At 51.2% G+C, this 20,757-nt stretch overlaps 2 protein-coding genes across 2 annotated transcripts; both read right to left on the reverse strand.

The window, feature by feature from the left end:
* Positions 1-439: 439 nt before the first annotated feature.
* Positions 440-6,221, reverse strand: UNC119 (unc-119 lipid binding chaperone). The gene is made up of 5 exons (XM_059148507.1): positions 5,927-6,221; positions 2,374-2,487; positions 1,783-1,885; positions 1,441-1,613; positions 440-1,142 (listed from the first exon to the last, which is right to left on the reverse strand). The coding sequence occupies exons 1-5, from the start codon at positions 6,147-6,149 to the stop codon at positions 1,030-1,032; spliced, it is 726 nt and encodes a 241-aa protein (XP_059004490.1). The 5' UTR covers positions 6,150-6,221; the 3' UTR covers positions 440-1,029.
* Positions 6,222-7,066: 845 nt separating this feature from the next.
* Positions 7,067-19,345, reverse strand: PIGS (phosphatidylinositol glycan anchor biosynthesis class S). The gene is made up of 12 exons (XM_059148506.1): positions 19,276-19,345; positions 18,851-18,990; positions 18,652-18,763; positions 15,453-15,542; positions 15,106-15,197; positions 13,453-13,660; positions 12,852-12,994; positions 11,835-11,949; positions 10,343-10,488; positions 9,685-9,785; positions 8,484-8,694; positions 7,067-8,155 (listed from the first exon to the last, which is right to left on the reverse strand). The coding sequence occupies exons 1-12, from the start codon at positions 19,307-19,309 to the stop codon at positions 7,880-7,882; spliced, it is 1,668 nt and encodes a 555-aa protein (XP_059004489.1). The 5' UTR covers positions 19,310-19,345; the 3' UTR covers positions 7,067-7,879.
* Positions 19,346-20,757: the final 1,412 nt, after the last annotated feature.

Below are 20,757 nucleotides of genomic sequence, written 5' to 3' on the forward strand. Positions count from 1 at the left end.
CTGCAGGCCAGCCAGGCCAGGGGATGCTCCCCTGGACCTGAGCCAAAACCATGTCCACCTTGTCTCTCTGATGAGGGCTCAGTGCACAACCTAGTTAGCACTCTTAGTGGTCTCTGGGTGGGGAAAGGTGCTCTAGAGAACCAGACCACCCCCTCCACACACACCTTCCGTCTACCCTAGAGTTGAGGGCCTTTGTCCCAGCCTCTGTTTTGCCAGATCTGGCTATGACTTTGGGACAAAGCTTCCCTTCTCACAGTCTGGGTCTCCATCTTTAACAAAGGAAAAACCCCCTTCTGGCTGCAACATATGCTAAATCTGACTCGAGATGCTGAGTGTGACACCAGGGTATAAAGGATTAGTGGACAGGATGACCTGGGGGCCATGTTATTGCCCCACCCCCAACTCCACCCCTTCCCCATACACACATGTGGGCTCACAGTCGAAGAACAGAAAAGGAGAGAGTTTATTGAAAACTATATACAGTTGGTCCAGGCCCTATCACAGGCCACAGTCTGGAGGGATCCCCCCCACACCTTAGGCAGTAGCTCGGGCCCCGATGGTAAGGGCTAGGGCTGGAGCCGGGGCTGGGCCAGGTCCTGGCTCCCTTAGAAATCTTGGCAGCCAGACCAGCCCCCCACTCCAATGGATATCCTAAATAGCCTGTTGGTGGCAGGCAAGGAACAGGGAACAGGTCCCGGCCCTGACCTTGCCAAAGCCTGGATAGCGGAACACTACTCTTAAACCTGGGTCCCAGAGGACCAGCTAGGCTGTCCGGAAGTCCTGGCTACTCCTCTCCTAGGAGGCCCTCCTGGACATGGAGGCAGACAGCCCTCCTACCCCACTCCCACCCCACGGGCTTCAGAGACCTGGACTGGGGACATCAGGTACCCTCCCTCCCATCGCCAACTTGGGGGTCCAGGGCTCTCGGACCACTCCCCAGGCAGAAGACCTCGGGTTGAGAGGTGAGTGTTGGGGAGGACACAGCTAAGGGCCCAGGACCCTCCTGGGGCAGGGGGCTGGTTTTGCGGGTCAGGGTGTTCCACTGTAGGAATAGTCTGCTTTGTTGTGCATCACCAGCCGGTCATCCACGAAGTAGAAGCTGTCAGACTGTGTCTCGTATGGGTGACGGATCATCTCACTGACTGCAAGAGAGGCCCCGCCAATTGGGGCAAAGGTCAGGAGCCTGAGCCGGGGCCCCTGCCAAGGAGGCTTTGGGACTGTGGGATGGGGACAAGCTGAACAACCCTCAGACCTCCCTCCACCTCACAAAGTTCCCCCAGCCTTTTTGAACCTCAGTTTCCCTACCGGTGGCATAGGAATGGCAGCCAAACAAAAGAGACCCAGGGCAGGAGAAAGAGGTCAGAACCACACTCCCCCGCCAGTTTGGTCTCTCTAGTCTTCCCTGCCTCCCCCCAGACCCCCACGGCCCCTCCCACGCACTCAGCTCCTCAGAGAGAGGGGGGAAGTCGTAGATGTGCTCGCAGGTGTTCTTGCTGCTGGGGATGCAGAATCCAAAGTGGAAGTCAAAACTTTTGAGGAGCTGGTTGCGGAAGTAGTGCCTCTCAATCATGCGGAAGTTGTTGACAGGCTTGTCTCCCACTGTGAACTCCACCCTGGCAGATAGGAGAGGGCAGACCTGAGCTTGGCCTTGAAGTCAGGCCGCAAGGCTCCAGACAGACACCACCCCCAAAAAAGAAAGGCTCAGTAAGAACTCATTCCCCACTCTCACCCCTATCCCCAGCCCCTGCCCACCTCCCACCCCACCTCCATCCAGTGACTCACGTGGCTCCCACCTGCCTCAGGCGGAGGAAGGCAGGCGTGAACTGGTAGCGAACAAAGCGCCCAGCATTGGGGTCCAGGTCCCGCCGGTTGATGGGCAACCGCTCTGTAATGTACCCCAACTGGGGCTCAGAGGGCTTCAGGCCAGGGCCCCGGGCCCACCCAGGGTTCCCATCCCAGGGCCCCCATCTGTCTGAATTCTTAAAAAATTCCCCCAGGAGATTCTGATGCACCTTGAGGATTCAGACATTTGGCCAACTGGTTCCCCACCCCAGGAAGGGAGGGTAGTTTCTAGGTCAGCAGGTCACCAATTTCAATTGAGGTTCCCGGGGGGGCCCCAGGAGACAGAGGCCTGGGGCCTCTGGGACTGCAGTTCCCAGGAAGGCCTGCAGAGGGCAGGCTGGCAGGGACCGAAGGGGCCAGACTGTCCACCCCAGATGTCCAGCCCCAGAAACGGATGGGAAAGAAAAGCAGAGGCCCAGCCCCAGCTCTTCTCTGACTCCTCTGCCACCTGACGAGTCCCTGGGCAACCTGCTTCACAGCCCTCACCCACCTCATCCTTCTGTTGATGGCCTACCCAGCCAGACCACTCACCTGAGGCTGGGGGCTTCTTGATTTCAAAGAGGACAGTGCCTGAGTCCATGTCTCGAATCTTGAACCTGATGAAGTCGATCTTGTAGATATTCTCCTCGGGGGAGCACAGGTAGTCTAGGGAAGACAGGCAGCTAAGCAAAAAAGGGACCCACCCAGAAGCCCCAGCTGCCAAGCTCAGCCTTTGGGGGACCCCAGACTAGCTACCACTTTCTCTGATTCCAGAAGGTCATTGCCTTCCAGAGAGAACGGAGTCCCAGCTTCTAATGAGGGACAAACAGCTCTATCCTCTGAGGTCAGGGAGGTCAGCAAGGGGCAGAGTGAAGGAGGAGGGTAGAAGACAAGGTCACCCCCCTACTCAGTCTCCTTTCCATCCTGGAGTTGTGGGGCCTTATTTCAGCCTTTGCTCTGGTGGGGCCAGCTCAGTGACTGTGAGCCTGATGGGTCTCCAACCTAACAAGGAACCCCAGCTAGAGAGGGATACAGACCTGGCCTTTGAGAACCTCGTGCTAAAGAGGGTGACACAGCTCCACCTCAGGAGAAACACAGTACTTCACCCGGAGAACATTCACACCCCCCGCCACATAGCTGCCCCTGGTGCTACCTCTAGGAGGTGTCAAGGCAAGGACTTCCCTGACCTAGGTTGTGCTAGGGCAGGCAAACAACCCCTCTAAGGTTTATCCCCCCCAACCCCCTCCTCTCCCCATAAGCGGCTTATATAAGCCCAGCTCCCTTAAGCAGCTTAGCAAAAGCTCTGCTGACTCAAGCCCAGAGCCTGGAATATTGGGGGAAGGGGGCCACCTTTGCTCCCATCCCCTGCTGATCTCCAAATGGGAGGAAGTCTTAGCAAATGGAGGGAACCCCCTCAAACTCATCGACCTAGCCTGAGCTCTGAGCCACCCCCAGAGAGAAGAGTACAAGCAAAGCCAGGAAGTGGGTGTGTGCACGGGGGAAAGGGAGTCCTCGGGCCCAGAAGAGGAACCGGGACACAGTGGTGAGCCGTGGCTGAGGATGCTTGCTTAGGATCATCAGGGCCTGGTCCACCAACAACTGTAGGTGCTCAGGGAGGCCCCTGCAAACTGAAAGGAGCAATGGTAGGTCTGGTGCTGTCAGCCGGCAGGCCATCACATCCTCCCTGACAGAGGCCCGGAAATCACCCTCCAGGCCCCTGGGCCACCTCCTATTCCTCTGAGGCAGGAAGAGGAAGTGAATGTAAAGTCCTTCTCTCTTCCCCAAGCCCAGTGCGGCCCCCTCCAGGAAGCCCTCCTGGTAGCCTCCTGGCATCTTAGGGTCCAGCAGGGCTTAAGGGAAGAGGCTAGATCCCTGGCCTGTCAACCACTGTCCATGGTGGAGAGAGAGAGAAGGAGGAGGAATGCCAGTGAGCAGCCCTCACCTCACCCTCAACACACCTTATTTAAACAGATGCTGAAAGAAGGTGCGGGGCACAAGGGAAAGAAGTAGCAGAACTGGGAGCAAAATCCTAGCTGCCCAGCTCCAGCTCCTGGGAATGTCCTTCCTTCTTCACATTCTTCTGCTCTTTGAGCCTCTCCTCGAATGCCGAGCTAAGTTCTTAGGTCTGCCCTCAGTCTCTTCTACCACACCTTGAATTAGCAGCCCTTTTGTCCTTAGAGGAAGTGAGGGAAGTGGGATGCCCCTGGCTCAGAATGCGGCGCCCACACCCTCCCGTCTGCCAAGGGAAGGATGAGGCCTGGGACCAGGGTCAGGACAGATAAAGGGGCAGAGTGGCCGAAGGCTCAGAACACAACTGCCACCCCCTTGCCTTCTGCCACAAATATCTTCCTAAGCTGGATTCAGGGCCAATAATCCAGGAGGAGCAAAACTCAGACCTGTGTGATTAGGGTCAAAGGAGACCAGGGGGTGCCAGGATAGAGATCCCTGGAACCTGGTTCTCAGCTTCTAGAGAGTAAAGAGTTCCCAGGAAGCCCCTTCCACTGCTCTTCCTCACAGATGCCCCATGTCTAAGGGCTTTGAATCTCCTCCAAATTAGGGGACACATGGCAGTGACATGGGCTGGGCGCCCCCAGAGTCGCAAAATAACCTCTAAAGTTATCGAAGACCCAGACAGGTCAGCCTGACCTCCACAAACCCTGTAAGTTCTGCCCCCATCCTAAATGCTGCTGTTACCAGTTCCAGCTCAACTGGCACGAACATCAGACTGGTCCAGGCCCCCTCCCTTTGCTACTGTCTGCTTGGGCAAGGCAGCTCAGTGCTCTGGGGGCCCAGCCAAGAATGGCTGCTGCCTGGCTTTGAGAGGAGGGAGAAGCTGGTCCCCCAGGGACTCAGATGCACAGGCCTAGCTAGATCTGCCATTACAGCTCCAGCTGGCAGCCTCAGGCTCTGCTGCTCCCCCAACTCCAGGGCTCAGGCCCATTCCAGCACCTGCCCCCCCCCCCAGCACTAGTGAGGGGTTCCAAAAGTTGCTCTCGCAGAGGTAGCCAGAGCAGGATTACTGAAGAATGAAGCTAAGGTAGAGGGCCTCTCTCTCTCCAAATGCCTCTGTTCTTTGAGGCTCAGCCACTGCCTCTGGCACGAGGCTTCCTAGCCCTTGTTCCCTGACTGTGGTAACCTCCTCCCGGGCCCTGAATGCCCAGTTGTCTGCCTCCAGGCAGCAGCCGTGAGCAGTCCTGTGGGGCCCTCAGTACTACTGACAAAAGAGCCCTATTTACAGAGCACACACAGCAGGCCAGGCACTAAGCAAAATCAGAAAACTGGTTTCCACAGCAGCCCTATGAAGTAAGTGCTGTTATCCCCATTTTACAGATGAACATGGTCAGAGAGGTGCAATTACTTGCCCAAGGTCACACAGCCAATTACATGTCATAGCTGGGACTTCCACCCAGGCAGCTCAGTTCAGAAACTAAACCACAGCAGAGACTAGGCCTCCCGGAAGAAGACAGGCTAAGGCGGTAGCGGGGGAGGGTGCAGGGAGCAGTAACCTACTCCCTTGAGAGGGCTCAGACCAACCCACTGAAGCTTCCTGCCCAGGTCCTTCCCTGGGGCTGGAGGATGGCCGGAGACTTCCTGGGGGGACCCAGAGTGAGGGCATTTAATGGTCAGGGAGACTGGAGGGTCTTAAAGTCACCTAAGTAACTCAGCCTCTGCCTAGCCTCCAGGGTGGGGACTGAGGACAGATAGCACTTAGCACCCATCCTCATTATTGCAGAGAAAAGCCTCAAAGGGCTGTGACGGCTCCGTGGGGAAGGGGTCACAGTTGCAGCTGCTGCCCGACCTCCACCATGGGATAGGGGGATGGCCTCCTCAGGAAGGAAGGAGTAGGCTGAAAATAAATGTCTAAAGGGAGAAGAAGTGGGCACAAGGAGATCAAGGGAAGAGGGAACATGGAAATCTCAGGCTCGGAGGCAGAAGGGTAGGGAACTCAGGCGAGGGGCACCCGGGTGGGGGAGGGGAGGTAGGGGAAGGTGGTAGGGCGGGAAAGGGGGCGGGGGCCCAGGCTCCGAGCTCCGCAAGAGCCCCCTCCGGCGCTCTCTCCCTCCCGCCCTCCCACCGCGGGCGGCGCTGCCCGGCCGGTGCTCACCGCCGGTGATCCGCTGCAGCCCCAGCACGTCCTCTGGCCCGATCGGCTGCTTCCTCTGCAACGGCGCCGGCCTGGGCCCCAGGCCAGCTTCGGGCTCCGACTCGGACCCGGACTCGGATTCCTGCAGCTGCGGCTCGGGCTTGGGCTCCACGCTCGGGCCGGAGGCCCCTGGTGCGGGCTCCGCCCCCGTACCAGCCCCGCCGCCGCCCTTCTTCACCTTCATGGCCTCGCGGGGCCGCAGCTCGCCTGCTGCCGAGGCGGCTGCCTGCGCTGGCTGGAACGAAGAGAAGGGGGAGCGTCCGCAGCCCCGCCCCCGGCCGGGGCCCCAGGTACCGCCCCGCCCCCAGGGGTGGGCCAGCTCTGGGCCCCGCCCACCCCGCGAGAGGCCGCGGGCGCGCCAACCTGGGATCACTCCCCTGGGGCTGGGCGGGGCCTCGCCTTGGGCTTCATTCACTTTTTCACTAGGTACTAGGAGTCCTGTCTACCTCTCCATACTCGCTGCGCTGTCGCCACTCTGTTCTGCCATCTGCCCCTCAAGCGAGTTCCCGTCTCAAGATCTTTGCCTGGGATGCTCTTCCCCCAGATGGTTTCCTCTTCTGGTCTTAGTTCGAATGTCATCTGCTCAAAGCCGCCCCCCCACCAACACCCAATCTAGAGCACTAGCTGCAGGTCCCCATCTGATCAGCCTGTTTTTTCCTTCTAATGCAGGATCTGAAATTAGTTTTTGTTCATTGACTCTCCCCGCTAAAAGATCAGTTCCGTGGAAGCAGAGATCCTGTCTGTTCTCTTATAATACCTAGCAGTTACAACTGTGCTTAATATATTCTTTTTATGAATTTATGAATGAGTTTGTATTTAAAGGCTTATACTGGCACAAGCTATTCCCTCCCAGACCCCCTGAGAAAAAGGCAGAAGTAGATGCTAACAGCTTTGTTGGGCAACCTTGTACGTGCTAAGGGACAACAGCCTAGGCGACTCGCCACCACAGGGCCCTCCAGGGCAGGGAAGCGGGGCCTCTCTCTAGGGCACATGGCCAGGTAGAAGCAAGGTGGGCCCAGGCACCCAGGACAGTTGGCAGGAAACCATTACTTGGACACAAATGAAGAATGAAAGGTATGCTCGTACTTCTTATCATTCCAATTAACATTCGACCAATGTTTATTGAGAGCCTAAAATATACCTGACACTCTCGTATGCTTATCACATTTAATCCTCATAACCACCTTGTAAGGGAGGAATCATTAGTGCTATTTGAACAAATGAAAAATTGAGGCTCAGGGAGATTAAGTGGCTTATTCAGCGCTCCCCAGATGTTAAGTACAGAAGGTACAGAAACAAGGGTCTGAATTCAGGCATGCTTGATCCCAAGTCTGGAACCTTCCCCACTGCACCACACTAACCCTATAAAAGGGTGAAGGGAAACTCAGCCACATGCTCAGCATCAGGCTATACCCAAAAGGCACAGCCAACCGGGAGGGATGGGAGGGAGGGAGAAGGCCCCAGAGGCGACCTGGCCCCTTCCAAGAGAGCAGTGCTAGGGCTCTCTCTGAGGGGTTAGAGAGAAGCATGGAGGGGAGGGGGCTGGAATCCAACCCAGGGCTTTCCCCTAAGGCTCCCTCTGAGTGCAAGAGAACCTCGAGGAACAGGACAGAAGCACAACAAACTGTCCCTGCCCCGGTGGGAGACAGGAAAGGGCCTTCAAGTTTAAGCCAGGTAAGGAGACCCAAATGACACGTCTTCTGGAGGGAAGGGGAGAGGAGGGCACAAAGGTTGTGGGGGGAACCTGAGCTAGCGGAATGGGAAGGGAAGGAAAGATGAACCCCGCTTGGAGTGTTGTACTTTGGTTACTGGAGCTAAGTCCTTCACGGCAGGCCCCGTTTATGTGCCTCTCAATCTCCCACCTCCCATTCTGGCCAGAAAGGAAGGCTTCCTACTGAGATTCTGCTGTCCTGTTCAGTCTCTCTTCTCAGGCTTTTTCCAGGACTTGCGGGTTTCCAGGAAGATCTTGACCAGGGACAGGAGGATGGGCACGGCCATAGGCAGGAAGAGCGGGATATAGATGGCAAACTTCTGGTCATCCGGGAAATAGAGGAGGTGGAGGAGCGAGGGATCAAAAAAGGCACGCTCTGAGGACGTCACAGCTTCCTGGCTGGCAGTAAAGGCAGAGGCTAGGTGCCCAGCGGCCAATTCCTCTGCCGCCTTCTGGACTGCAGCTACAGCCCTGTACACCTAGGAAGTGGGCAGGGGGATACCATTAAGTCCTAGGCACCAGAGGGGTATTGGGGCAGGAGTGGGACTGGGTCTTACTGTATTTGCACTGCCTGGAGTTTGCCCAGGATATGGAGATCAGTATAAAAGGGCTACAGTGTATCTTTTTTGTGCCAGCTTAAAACCTCACACCCCATCTGGTGTCCTGCCCCCTAGAGGAAACCTGGGGCACTCCCAGATGTATGCCCACACACACCCTGGGCCTCGTCTGGCTCTGGTCTCACACCACACCCTGGCCCTTGCTGGCCACTCTGGGTCCTGTCACAGAATCCATCCCCTGCCCACTCACCTCAGATGCCACATCGTCCTTGATGACAATGTTGCTGATCTTGCCCAGAAGCTGAGCCAAGGAAGTGAGAGTGGTGGTGGCCGTGGCCACGTTCTCCACTGACCGAGCCCAGAGCAGCCGATCGAGCTCCCAGATCGTTAGCCCTTCACTCTTGGGCCCTGAAAACAGGCATTTCAGAGGTATCTGGGGCTGTCCAATCCCGAAGAGCAGCCTGTAGGAAGAGTGAAGTCAGGAAGGCTGGGAGTAGAAGATGGCTAAGCTTCCTAGAATAACGAGGAAGATTTTCAGTCTTACCCAGAACCACGGAAGTCATAGGGAAGTGCCTCGGGGTCTTGGAGAGGTAAGTGGCAACATTCAGCAAAACACAGCCTCAAGCCCCATTTTAACCAGTGTTTTTGCTTTTACCTGCTTCTGGATTAGATTTCTAAGATCTTGTTTGAAAAAAGGTCCCATGGCAACAAGATTTCTGGTAATACCTAGCTTAATCCCCTCATCCTTCTTACCCTCTCTTTGGACAAATGGGACCACTGAGCCTTTAGTTAAGGGGATGATCCAGGACCACTTCTTTTTTTGTTGTTTTTTAAAAGATTTTATTCATCTACTTGAGAGAGAGAGAGTGGGGGGGGGGGCAAGCAGGGGAGGAGCAGAGGAAGAGAGACAAGCAGATTCCACACTGAGTGTGGAGCCCAATGCACGGCTTGATCCCACGATCCAGAGATCGTGACCTGAGCCAAAACCAGGAGTCAGCCACCCACCTGACTGAGCCACTCAGGTGCCCGGATCCAGCAGCACTTCTGATAAACAGGTGATTGTGCCTCTCTAATCCCGCACCCAGGGCAGACATTGCTAATCAATCAGAATCCTCTTTCCTGATCGTCCTAGGCACAGCCCTAGAATCCTCAGCACAGGGCATCAGGCAGCCACTACCAACATAGCGGTTAGCATCAGAATTCATAGCTCTTTCCTTAAGCACCCCTAATCATACCCCAGGGACCTGACGTTCAGGAGTTTGTTTTTTTTCTCTGTCAGCAACTACTCCTTCTTGGGAGAAGAAGGTGATCCTTAGAAAGCTTGCTTCGTTTCCCTGCAGCTGTAGGCACAGGGGAGGTATCCCTGCCAGGTGAGATGTCATTCTACTCAGCTAGGGAGGCTGGGGTCAGACTCAGTGGAACATCCCCAGGCGCATCAGCCAGGACCTCACCGCAACTGGGCCAGGAACACCTCCATCACTCGCACCATGTCCACCTCGACCCTCACTGGCAGCTCCGAGCCGTTGTAGGCTTTGGGGTCCACATTGTAGACCTGCAGGGGGGAAAGGAGGTTGCCTCAGGACCACACCCAGATGGTTCACGGCTCTGCCCTAGACACTCCGGAGGCGGGGAGAAAAAAAGACCTTAAGGTCTCTAGAAATTATAAACCTGATGGTCTAGCTAATATTTTTTTTAAAACCTATTAGGACCTTTTCATAAATTATCTCCATTATCCCCTCAAAAGTCCTGTACAAAATATTTTTTATTCCATTTTACGAGTTCCTATGAGAAACTCCCAGTCTAACCGGAGAAACAAAGTCCCCAGCCTTGCAAGACTGCCATAAACAGGGCCAAGATCTAAGATGGACACACAGAGAAGTCCTCAGTGAGTGCAAACCGCTACATGCAAAAGGGTCGTATTATAGAAAACAGTGACAGAAATAAGAAGCTGTGGGGCCGGCAGGGGAGAGGACGAGCTCACAGCACTCTAACCTCCTTGGTGCTGCCCCTCCCACAGGCTGGGCCATGGAGGACACCAGAGGAATAACAGAAGGAACAGTCTCAGGGAACATGTGTCTGTCCCTAAAGCTGGGGCTCTAGGACCATTACCATAATGCCACCCCAGCGGGGACTGTGGAAGGCGTTGGTGGCCACTGGAGCCCCATCCTTGTCCTGAATGTACAGTGGGGAGTGAGCAAGCTCGGGTACATAGAGCAGAAAGTTGAGCACAGGGTAAAGGGAGGCAGCGCTGGATCCTGCGGTACAAAGAGAAGGTTAGTCAGATTACCAAAACCGACTGGGTCTAGATCTCAGTTCTGGGTCAGCCTCTAACTTTCTGGTCACTCACTCTGGGCCTCATTTTCCCCAGCTGATAATCACCAGGATAACCTCCAGTCCTGGGTTTCTGCGGTCAAGGATGTCCTCTGAACATTCTCCCAAGATGTGCCACATACATGTAGAGTTCTTAGCCCCTCAAAGGTCCCTGGAATCTCCCCCTCTCTAACAGGCCCCCTTCACTATCTAAGACCACCATCTTGGGCATTGCACCATCACACCTGTATAACTATAGCCCATTTTATACATAAGTGTAAATATGACCTCATGTCAATTCCCTCTTAATCCTTCAATAACTAGCCATTCACACCAGGTAAAGGCTCAAGCTACTTACCATGGGCCTTATGATCTGGCACCAGCCTGCCTTGCCAGCTTTACCTCAGTCACTCCCTCACAATTCCTCTACACTAACTCTGCTGACCTTTCTGAATGCCTATCTTTTCTGCCTCTTCTGCATCTAAGCTCAGAGTTTTCCTCGCCTGGAAAGCCCTTCTATCTCTGTTCTCACGCTGCTGGAGGGAGAGAGAGAGGGAGGGAGGGAGGGAAGAGAGGAGAGAGGGAGGGAAGGAGAGAGGGAGGGAGGGATCACCTGTAGTCCCTCCCATATCATGGTCCACGCTGGCCTAGCCTTACTGTCTGAAATCCCACAATGAGTGATATACTAACTTCGGTTTGCTTATATTACAGCTTGTGGTCATCTCTTCTTTATAGATACCACCCTCACACTTAAAGTCTAGAATCCCAGCTTCAAACCTCAATCAGCAGAACCTTCCAAATTCTGCCTTCACGTACTTTTGCTGTTATCTTTCCTACATATGTATCTTTCCTGGATGACTCGCACGGAGGGAGATGCAGCCACCATGTCTTTATAAAAAGCATTGGGAGTCATGTTTAATAAATGTTCCTGGGGGCGCCTGGGTGGCTCAGTGGATTAAGCCTCTGCCTTCAGCTCAGATCATGACCTCAGGGTCCTGGGATGAGCCCCACATCAGGCTCTCCGCTTAGAAGGGAGCCTGCTTCCCCCTCTCTCTCTGCCTGCCTGTGATCTCTCTCTGTCAAATAAATAAATAAAATCTTAAAAAAAAAAATGTTTCTGGATATGTTTCATGAGTCTCATGAAAAAGGAGCCTAAATGCCCAAAACTTCCTTGATGCCCTCAGGCCACCCAACCTGGGAACCAGAACGATACACTACCAGCCTCCAACCCCACCCTGAGCCTTCAGGGTCCCTCCCCAGCCTGGCAGATAGACCCTCGTCTTCAGCTCACCCAGCCGGGACTCCACTGGGTTAATGACATGGGGGAGGCTGTGTGCAGCCAAGTAGTAGCTGGAGGAAGCCGGGTCAAAGCGGGGGTTTACCCCCAACACTGCATAGTAAAGAATCTGTAAAGCAAAGAAAGGAGAACGTTATTTTGTGTATTGATTCATGCTCCACGTTGTCCCAAAAAGGATCTGAAGTGCCTTAAAAACATACAGTGAGGGGCACATGAGTGGCTCAATGGGTTAAGCCTCTGCCTTCAGCTCAGGTCATAATCTCAGGATCCTGGGATCGAGCCCCGAATCTCTCTCTGCCTACTTGTGATCGATCTCTCTCTCTCTCTCTCTCTGTCAAATAAGTAAATAAAATCTTTAAAAAAAAAAAAAAAAAGATACAATGAGGACAGGACGAAATATAAGAGACAAAATCAGAGCTGAGAGAAAAGTAGGTGTGGTGGAGGGGCAGGGCAGGGGGGCAACAAAGCTCAGGGTAAAGTTAATACAGTAAATGCATGCTTTGAAACTGCATTTTTTAAAACCAGACTTTCTAAAACAAAGAGGGAAACAAGAAGAGCCTAATTCAGTATCCGCAAGATCAACTCAAATCAGTGATTCAGAAGTACTCCCACTAGCAAGACCTGATAAAAATGTCTCCCACATTTTCCCTAAAAGGACACTGTGTGATACATTCTTCACACGTAGGAAGCTACATTCTTGCCATCTTCGCTGCTACTACATTAACATATTTTGGGAAGTTTTATTTTTAAAATAAATTCCTTAAGGATGGCACAAGTGGGTGAATATGGTTCTAAAGGGGGCTGTAAGGAAGGCTGTTTTTTTAAACAAACCTTCACAAAAGTCCCTGAGCTGAACACCACGGTGGGAAAGCAGACACTAGTCATATATACACACAGGCAATTCCTAGCAAATGAGTGAGCTCTAAGAACTGGGCGAACAGACTCCACTTGAAAACAATATGGAAGACTCTGGTGCGGTCAGGGAAGGGACTTGCTTGCTCCCAATCTCACCTGAGAGTCCACAGAGAAGTTGCCCGCAGCACTGAGGGCACTCAAGAAGGGCTGCACATAACGCCGGACGGCCCCCTCGATGTCCCAGTGGACGTCATGGGACTTGGGGTCTGGGTTGAGTAAACTGAAGGTGATCTCATAGCCTAGAAAAACAGGAGTCAGGGAAGCCAGAGGCAGTCGTACCCTGCACTGAGTTGAACTTGTTTCTCCTCCGGGATGGGGTTGGTGGCCATCAGGGAACCCAAGGGAGGATAAAACTAGGAGGAGGGACACTAAGTCCTTTAAAAAGGTGAAACCAGGGGCACCTGGGTGGCTCAGTGGGTTAAAGCCTCTGCCTTCAGCTCAGGTCATGATCCCAGGGTCCTGGGATCGAGCCCCGCATTGGGCTCTCTGCTCAGCAGTGAGCCTGCTTCCTCCTCTCTCTCTGCCTGCCTCTCTGCCTACTTGTGATCTCTGTCAAATAAATAAATAAAAATCTTTAAAAAAAAAAAAAAAAAAGTGAAACCACAGAAGAAAGGAGTGAAGAGTCCCCATGCAGATTCCCCTTCCACCCCATCACCTCCGTATCATTCATTTCCCTGTCCCTACCCCGTCACCCTACCCAAGCTGGACTTGAGAGGCCGCCTCTTATCAGAGCTCCACTTGTCCTCTGGAAGGTGGTCAGCCAGGGCTGCCGCGAGCACATCCTCGGTCAAAGACATGGCCTGTGCTACTTGGATTACGCGGCGGCCCACGATGTGAAAGGCCTCCCGGTGCGTGATCCCTCGCACAACTGCTGTCCTCTCGGGCCCAATGTAGCTCATCATGTCCTGTGAGAGGCCACCAAGGGACAGAACGTCGAGGGCTCAGGGAAGAAAGCAGAAGAGCATGCTGGCTCCTGTCTCAGAGAATCTGACATTTTGCCACTGACCAACAGGCCTACCCCTCCCTCTAGATTCATAGTGAACACCTATCTCAGCAGCTCTGACCAATCAGTGCGCATGAATGTTTTCATTCATTTCTGTTCCCTTACCCTTCCCAGCAGACTTAAGTCCCAGGAGTGATCTAGATCTCCACAGGCTGGAAACTAATAGGAGATGCCATGCTGAACACAGACAGCGGAATAAACACACACCTGAAAAGTCTGATATAAGTAGACAGCACGTGGCAAAGAGGCAAGCCCTGGAATGCTCACAGTAGCATTCTTAGAAATTCTTAGCACTCTTAGAAATGCTAAGAGTCAAAAACCAGAAGACAATCCAACTGCCCATCAGCAACAGGATGGATAAATTGTGTGGTTATGTTTCAATAATGAAACATATTAAAAAATGAACAAATTAGACTCAACTACACATTGATTATCACAGATGATTCTCTCAAACATAAACGTGGAACAAAACGAAAGTTGCAGAACATGTGGGGTATTAATATGAAGTTCAAAAATTTGTAAAATTGTGTATGTTGCTTAGTGAGATACAAAGCATATAATAAAACTTGAATGAAAAGTAAGAAAATGACACATATAAAATATGGTCACCCCGGGCCAAAAGGGAGCAGGTCTGCGTAGAACCATGGAGATGCACGAGTTCAGCAATACGGCTAGACTGTAGTGTGTGAGTGGGGGTTGGATACGTGGATGGTCATTAAAATTTTTTCATCTTTTTGTAAGAATTATATATTTGGGGGCACCTGGGTGGCTAAGTACGTTAAGCCTCTGCTTTCAGCTCAGGTTGTGATCTCAGGGTCCTGGGATCGAGCTCTGCACTGGGCTCTCTGCTGGGCAGGGAGCCTGTTTCCCCTTCCACCTCTGCCTGCCTCTCTGCCTATTTGTGATCTCTCTCTTTCTGTCAAATAAATAAAATCTTTAAAAAGAAAAAAAAGAATTACATATTTCATCACAAATTGTAAAAGAAAACAGTACGTGATATAGTTCCCACTGAGCCTCTTGCTCGTCAAGTGAAAAGGTCAATGTGTCGCCCGTATTCCCATCACAACCCATTCAATCAAGCTTCTTTTCTTTTTCATCCTGATTTTTTTTTTCCACTTTAAATGGTCATCGGACCTTGGTCTGGGCTTTAGAAAGACCCAGGGTCAATGAAAAAATCCCTATTTGCATTCTGTTTTTTTCCATTTTCATTCTTTAAAAAAACTATTTGTTAAAGAGTTTTTTGGAGCAAATGCCAGCAATGGGGGGTGCTACTGCAAAGAGGAGGTGACCTAGGAGAGAATGAGCTGACGGGATAAGGCAAGACTGCAGCCCCTCTGCTCACCCTACCTGGGGCAGAAGCGAGGAGTTTTCAGAGATCACGTACACAGTCAGGGAGCCCTCTGCTTGCTCCTGCGGCTCAGCTAACATGGTTTCTGCCTCTGGGGACAAAAGCAGGAGGTGCACCAGAAGCAAAAACACCATTCCCTTTCCCTCTAGCCGCCTACAGAGGGCCTGAGCTTTCCACCTCCCGCTCACACCTGGCTGGCACTGAGGCCAGGTTCAGCCCCCGGTGGCCCAGGCTGAAACAGGTATCTCATTCCCAGCTTTCCCAGAGATTCTGAAGTTAAGACAAGAGATTGGAAGAGGAAAAAGAGGGCTTCGTGTTAAACCAGTATAATCACCCCTTCAGGTACCTTGCATACTGCCCAGGGACAAGGCCTCCTCCTCGCGCTCCAAAGCCCTTCGATAGGCCTTCTGGAAACGGCACTTGATTTTCATTTTGTCTGAGAGGAAAAGGAAGAAGCAAGGTAAGAAGACTAAGTACAGACCTCTGTCCTCCTTCCTAGCCCTCACACTGTCCAGTGTCTCAGGACAGCAAGGATATTGTTTGCAAAGAAAGACCAAGAAGCTGCAGCCAATTCTAATTATTTCTACACAGATGGTATCAAATACAAGGCACCCCATCTCCTTCCCCTAACTAGCTCTTGCCTCTGCCTGTGGACATCCTACTATCAACCATTCCACCATCCTACCATCAACCCTCCCAAGGGGAAATCTACTATAATATTCACTATACTAACAGGTGAAAGGAGAAAAACCAATGATCACTTCAATATGTGCCTCAAAATAATGAAGTTCAATGAATGTTCTTGATACAGATAAGATGCACACTTAATGACAAAACACTAAATGTAGTTCCACTAAAATTAGTAATAAGGGGCAGTTAAGCATCTGACTCTTGATTTTGGCTCAGGTCATGATCTTAGGGTCATAGGATCGAGCTCCACACTGGGCTCGCTGCTTCAAAGGAAGCCTGCTTTCCCTCTCCCACTCCCCCTGCTTTTGTTCCTGCTCTTGCTATCTCTCTCTCTCTCTCTCTCTCTTTTTTTTTTAATATTTTATTTATTTGACAGAGGGAGAAGGGGAGGGAGAGAGAGAGAGAGAGCGAGAGAGCATGCACAAGCAGGGGGAGTGGCAGGCAGAGGGAGAGGCAGGCTCCCTGTTGAGCACAGAGCCCGATGCAGGACTCCATCCTAGGACCCTGGAATCAGGACCTGAGCCAAAGGCAGACGCTTAACCGACTGAGCCACCCACGCATCCCTGTGGTGCAACTCTTGATCTTGGGGTTGTGAGTTCCAACCCCATGTTGGGAGTAGAGATTACTTAAAAATAAAATCTTGGAAAAAACAAAAGGAAACAAAACAATATCCTTCAAGGGCTTCCCTTCTCACCCAGAATAAAAGCTGTATGTGAGTCTAGCCTCCTCTGCCCCCTCTGCCCTCACTCTGGTCTTATGTCATCTTCTCTTACTCTTTCCCTCATTCACCTCCCTCTCACCACAATGGGATTCTCACTGTTCTGCAAAGGCATCATTTCTGCTCCTACTTGAGGACCTTATACTTGCTGATCCCTCTACCAAAAATGTTCTTCTCCCAGATACCTATACAGTTTACTCCTTTATCTCTTCTTAGGTCTTCATTTGGAAGAATGAAGCATTTAGAGGGCAAATGCTGCCCTCCCTGGCCGTGCTTCTAAAACAGCAATGATCTCCTTATCCCCCAAGAAAACTGCCCTATCCCTGTCCTGAACTATTTTTCTCCTCGCCACCCAACATACATTTATTTACTTAAGATTTTATTTTAAATAATCTCTACATCCAACCTGAAGTTGGAACCCATGATCCCAAGATTCAGAGTCATATTCTACTGACTGAGCCAGCCAGGAGACCTCTCCTCCATCAGACAAACATTTATCTTCCTATGTCTCTTCTCTTTTTCGTCTATTTTGTTCACTGTATTTTGCGTATTTTGTTTGCTGTATCTCCAGCAACTGCAACAGTATCTGATATAGACACTCAATAAATATTTGTTGAATAAATGAACAAACCCATTACTATTCCTATCTAACAGATTAGAAAACCAAGATTTAAAGAGGTTAACAACCTCACCCAAATTCACACAAATAAGTAGTAGAACCAAGGCTTTATTCCGCTCTCTTACACCAAATTCCATACTCTCGGTCATTCCACTATCCTACTCCATAATACGTCCATATTACAGAATGGCGTGTCACTAAATACGAAAAATTCCACAACAAATTGGTAACAATAATGTTTAAACTAACAGGTGAGGTATGATCCATTCTTGCTTTGAGAAACAAAAACTATGTGTGTTTACATTAGCTCAAACTGTATGAAATATGATTTTTTATTTTATTATTTTTTTTTAATGTAAGCTCCCTCCCCAGTGTGGAGTGCAACACAGAGCTTAACTCACAACCCTGAGATCAAGACTCAAGTGGAGATCAAGAGTCAGACAGACACTTAACCACCTGAATCATCCAGGGGTCCCATGAAATATTAAATGTGTATTACCAAGGTTAAAAAGCTAGACAGTTAACAGCATACAGGAATGTCACGGTCTGGACTTGGCCTACTCATCCAGTCACTCCTAAACTTTCACTTCACACTTCAGAAAAGTAAAACTTCTCACAGATCCCCCAACACGTTGATTCACCCCTCCATGCTTCTACACGGGAAGCAGTAGTTTGTTGGTGAAAAGCCAGAACACCGGAATCAGTCAGGCCTGGATTCCACCTCTTACTAGCTAGCTGTGTGATCCTGAACAAATCAAAATCTCTTAAGTCTGTTTCTTCATTTATAAAATGGAGATCATAATGTTAAGAGAGGATTAAATGAGGCAGCACATGTAAAGTCCTTTACCTAGTTTCTGGCATATAATGAACAACTAATATTAGAGATTATTATTACTGGCTCATGCTGTTCCCTTCTTCCCTTCCCCCATTTAACCTGAATTCCTGCACATCCTTTAAAAATCCGGCTTAAAAATGACATCCCCAAAACCTTCTCTGCCTGCCTTTCCTCCCAGACAGTTAAAGTCTCTTTCTTTGGTGCAATCGTGGTTTCTTAAATACTTTTGATTGTGATTTCTTTATCTAAGTGTCTTTCTCTCCTACTGGACTATGAATTTCTTATAAACATCATCATTTCCTCATGCACTCCAAAACCCCTGGTACTGAAAAGTACCTAACATTCAGTAACCTATTTCACATTAAATTTAATAAGGCCTGTATACAACCCCAACTTGATTCCAAACCCAGTGTCCTCTCCGCTACATCCCACTTCCTCTCCTATCCCCTAATGAGTAGTAATTGCTTCTCATCGGGTAGCATAACTGTTTTATGAATAAAACTGTCGCCTTAATAGTGAACACTGAATTTAAAGTTGTTTTTCTTCTACCCAACCACACTGTTCATTCAGAGAGGGCTTTTAGTAAGTTTTTAACTTTAAGGGACACCCACGCTCGTCTTAGCTAACCCATCTCTGGACTGAACTCCGACCAGAAAAGCAGCCCTGACTCTCCAGGAACTCACATTTCAGGGGGATCTCTCTCTCATGCACAACGGTGAAGGGCAGCTTCTCCTGGTCGTCCAATGGCACTGATTCTCGGGTAAACACGACAGTGACGCGCACCGTGAGCCGCAGCTACGGGAAGGAGCACCAGGGCCAACAGCTGAGTCTCCACCTTGCCAGCGGGCTGTACCCTGGCTTTCTCCCACCGAGCCCTCTCACCTGCAGGGCATTCAGTCCACTGATCTGGGAGTAAGGCAACGGGGCCCTGTAGGTCTCTGTGGTCTTCCACCAGAGCGGCAACCCCAGCAGGATGGCCACCGCAGCGAAGAAGAGAGCCGCCCGCTTGCCTCGGATCACCTCTGGGGGGTACGGAGGTAGCGACTTGAGCCGCTGGAAGTGGGCTTAGGTGCACTCCCCACACCCGACCCTTAAGAGTCCCAGCAACCTGCACTCAGAGGCTCTCCGGCCGCGTTCATAGGTAGGAATCCCTGTGCTAGGGGCCCGCGCCCAAGTCTAAAGGGATCTTGTCTGAAACGACCCTCCGACCCCCAGTCCGCGGGACCTCTTGCATACCACAATCCCCAAATCCCTCACTCCTCCCTCTCAATACACGAGCCGCGGGCCCCGCCAGAAAGCCACCGAACCTAGGTCTGTAGCGGCTTCCCCGGGAGCCGCCATGCTTCCTTCCGGTTGCTCTAGGCGCCGAGGGCGGAGCTACGCAAGCCGCCCCCAATCGGAAACCCGCAAGGAGGGGGTGGGACCACGACAGCGGTCGCAGCCAATCGCGAGCCGCACTCCCGGGGCGCGGGGAGGAAAAGAGGTTGAGGGTGGGCGGGGTCCACAAGGAGCGTGTCGGCCAGTTTGAAAGGAGTCTATCCCGCGCCAAGGGCAGTCGAGGAGGTACGCGGATTTCTGTGTTGCTCGAAAACTTTTCGTTAGTCCCCCGCTTTTTTGCAGAACACATCCCTAGTCCCACGGATTAAGAGCGCAAACTCTGCAGGCGTTATACACTAGTTGGGCTACCACAGGCAGCTCTAAGTCTCAGTTTTCTCATCTGGAAAATGGATACATTTACTAAAATGTAAGCCACCACTTAGGGTGGCTTGCCCAATCCATAGAGCGCAGAGGGCTTGATCTAGAGCTCATAAATTCCAACCCCACGTTGGGTATAGAGATTACTTAAAGAAATAAAATGCGCCGCCTGTATGCCTCAGTTGGTTAAGAATCTGCCTTTGGCTCCGGTCATGATCCAGGTGTCCTGAAATTGATCCCCACATCGGGCTCCCTGTTTAGCCGGGAGCCTGCTTCTGCCTCTCCTCGTCCCCGCCCCCCACGCCCAGCTCGTTCTCTCTCTCTCTCTCTCTCTCTCTCTCTCTCTCTCAAATAAAATCTTTAATTAAAGAGGTGCCTGGGTGGCTCACAAGGTTAAGCATCTGCCTTCGGCTCAGGTCATGATCCCAGAGTGCTGGGATCCAGTCTCACATCGGGCTTTCTGCTCAGTGGGGAACCTGCTTCTTCGTCTCCCTCTGCTGCTCTCCTTGCTTGTGCTCTCTCGCTGTCAAATAAATAAATAAAATCTTTAAAAAAAAAAAAAAAACTTTAATAAAGAAATAAATAAAATAAAATGAGGTCATTCATGTAAAGAGCCCGGCACAGGAAGCACCCAAATATCACCGATCACATAGCTGTTTATCCATATTATAGAACGTCTCTTCTGGGCGTCCTCTCCTCAAGCCTTAAATATGGAGGTGGAAAGCCAGTAGTACCTTTTTAGCATATTTGGCTCATTCAGTATTTTGTTAATTCATTTGAATTCATTTCCAACTCATATAAGTGAATACTTCACCTTAAATTTTAGAAAATTCACAAGCGGATTCTGAATCCTGGATCCAGAATTCTGGATCACTTAGGTTTAAATCCTGACTTCTTCACTTCACCTGAGTGCTCTCAAGAGTTTAATTAATTAACCACTCTGTGCCTGTTTCCTCATATTAAAATAGGGATAGTAACAGTATCTGCTTTATACAGTGTTGTAGTAAATGAGTTACTAAATGTAGCGTGATTAGAATAGGGCCTGGCCTGCCAGGAATACATAGTCAGTGCAACAGGGGATGCCTGGGTGACTC

This window comes from Mustela lutreola, chromosome 15 (assembly GCF_030435805.1).
Source record: "Mustela lutreola isolate mMusLut2 chromosome 15, mMusLut2.pri, whole genome shotgun sequence".
Classification (NCBI taxonomy): Eukaryota; Metazoa; Chordata; class Mammalia; order Carnivora; family Mustelidae; genus Mustela; species Mustela lutreola.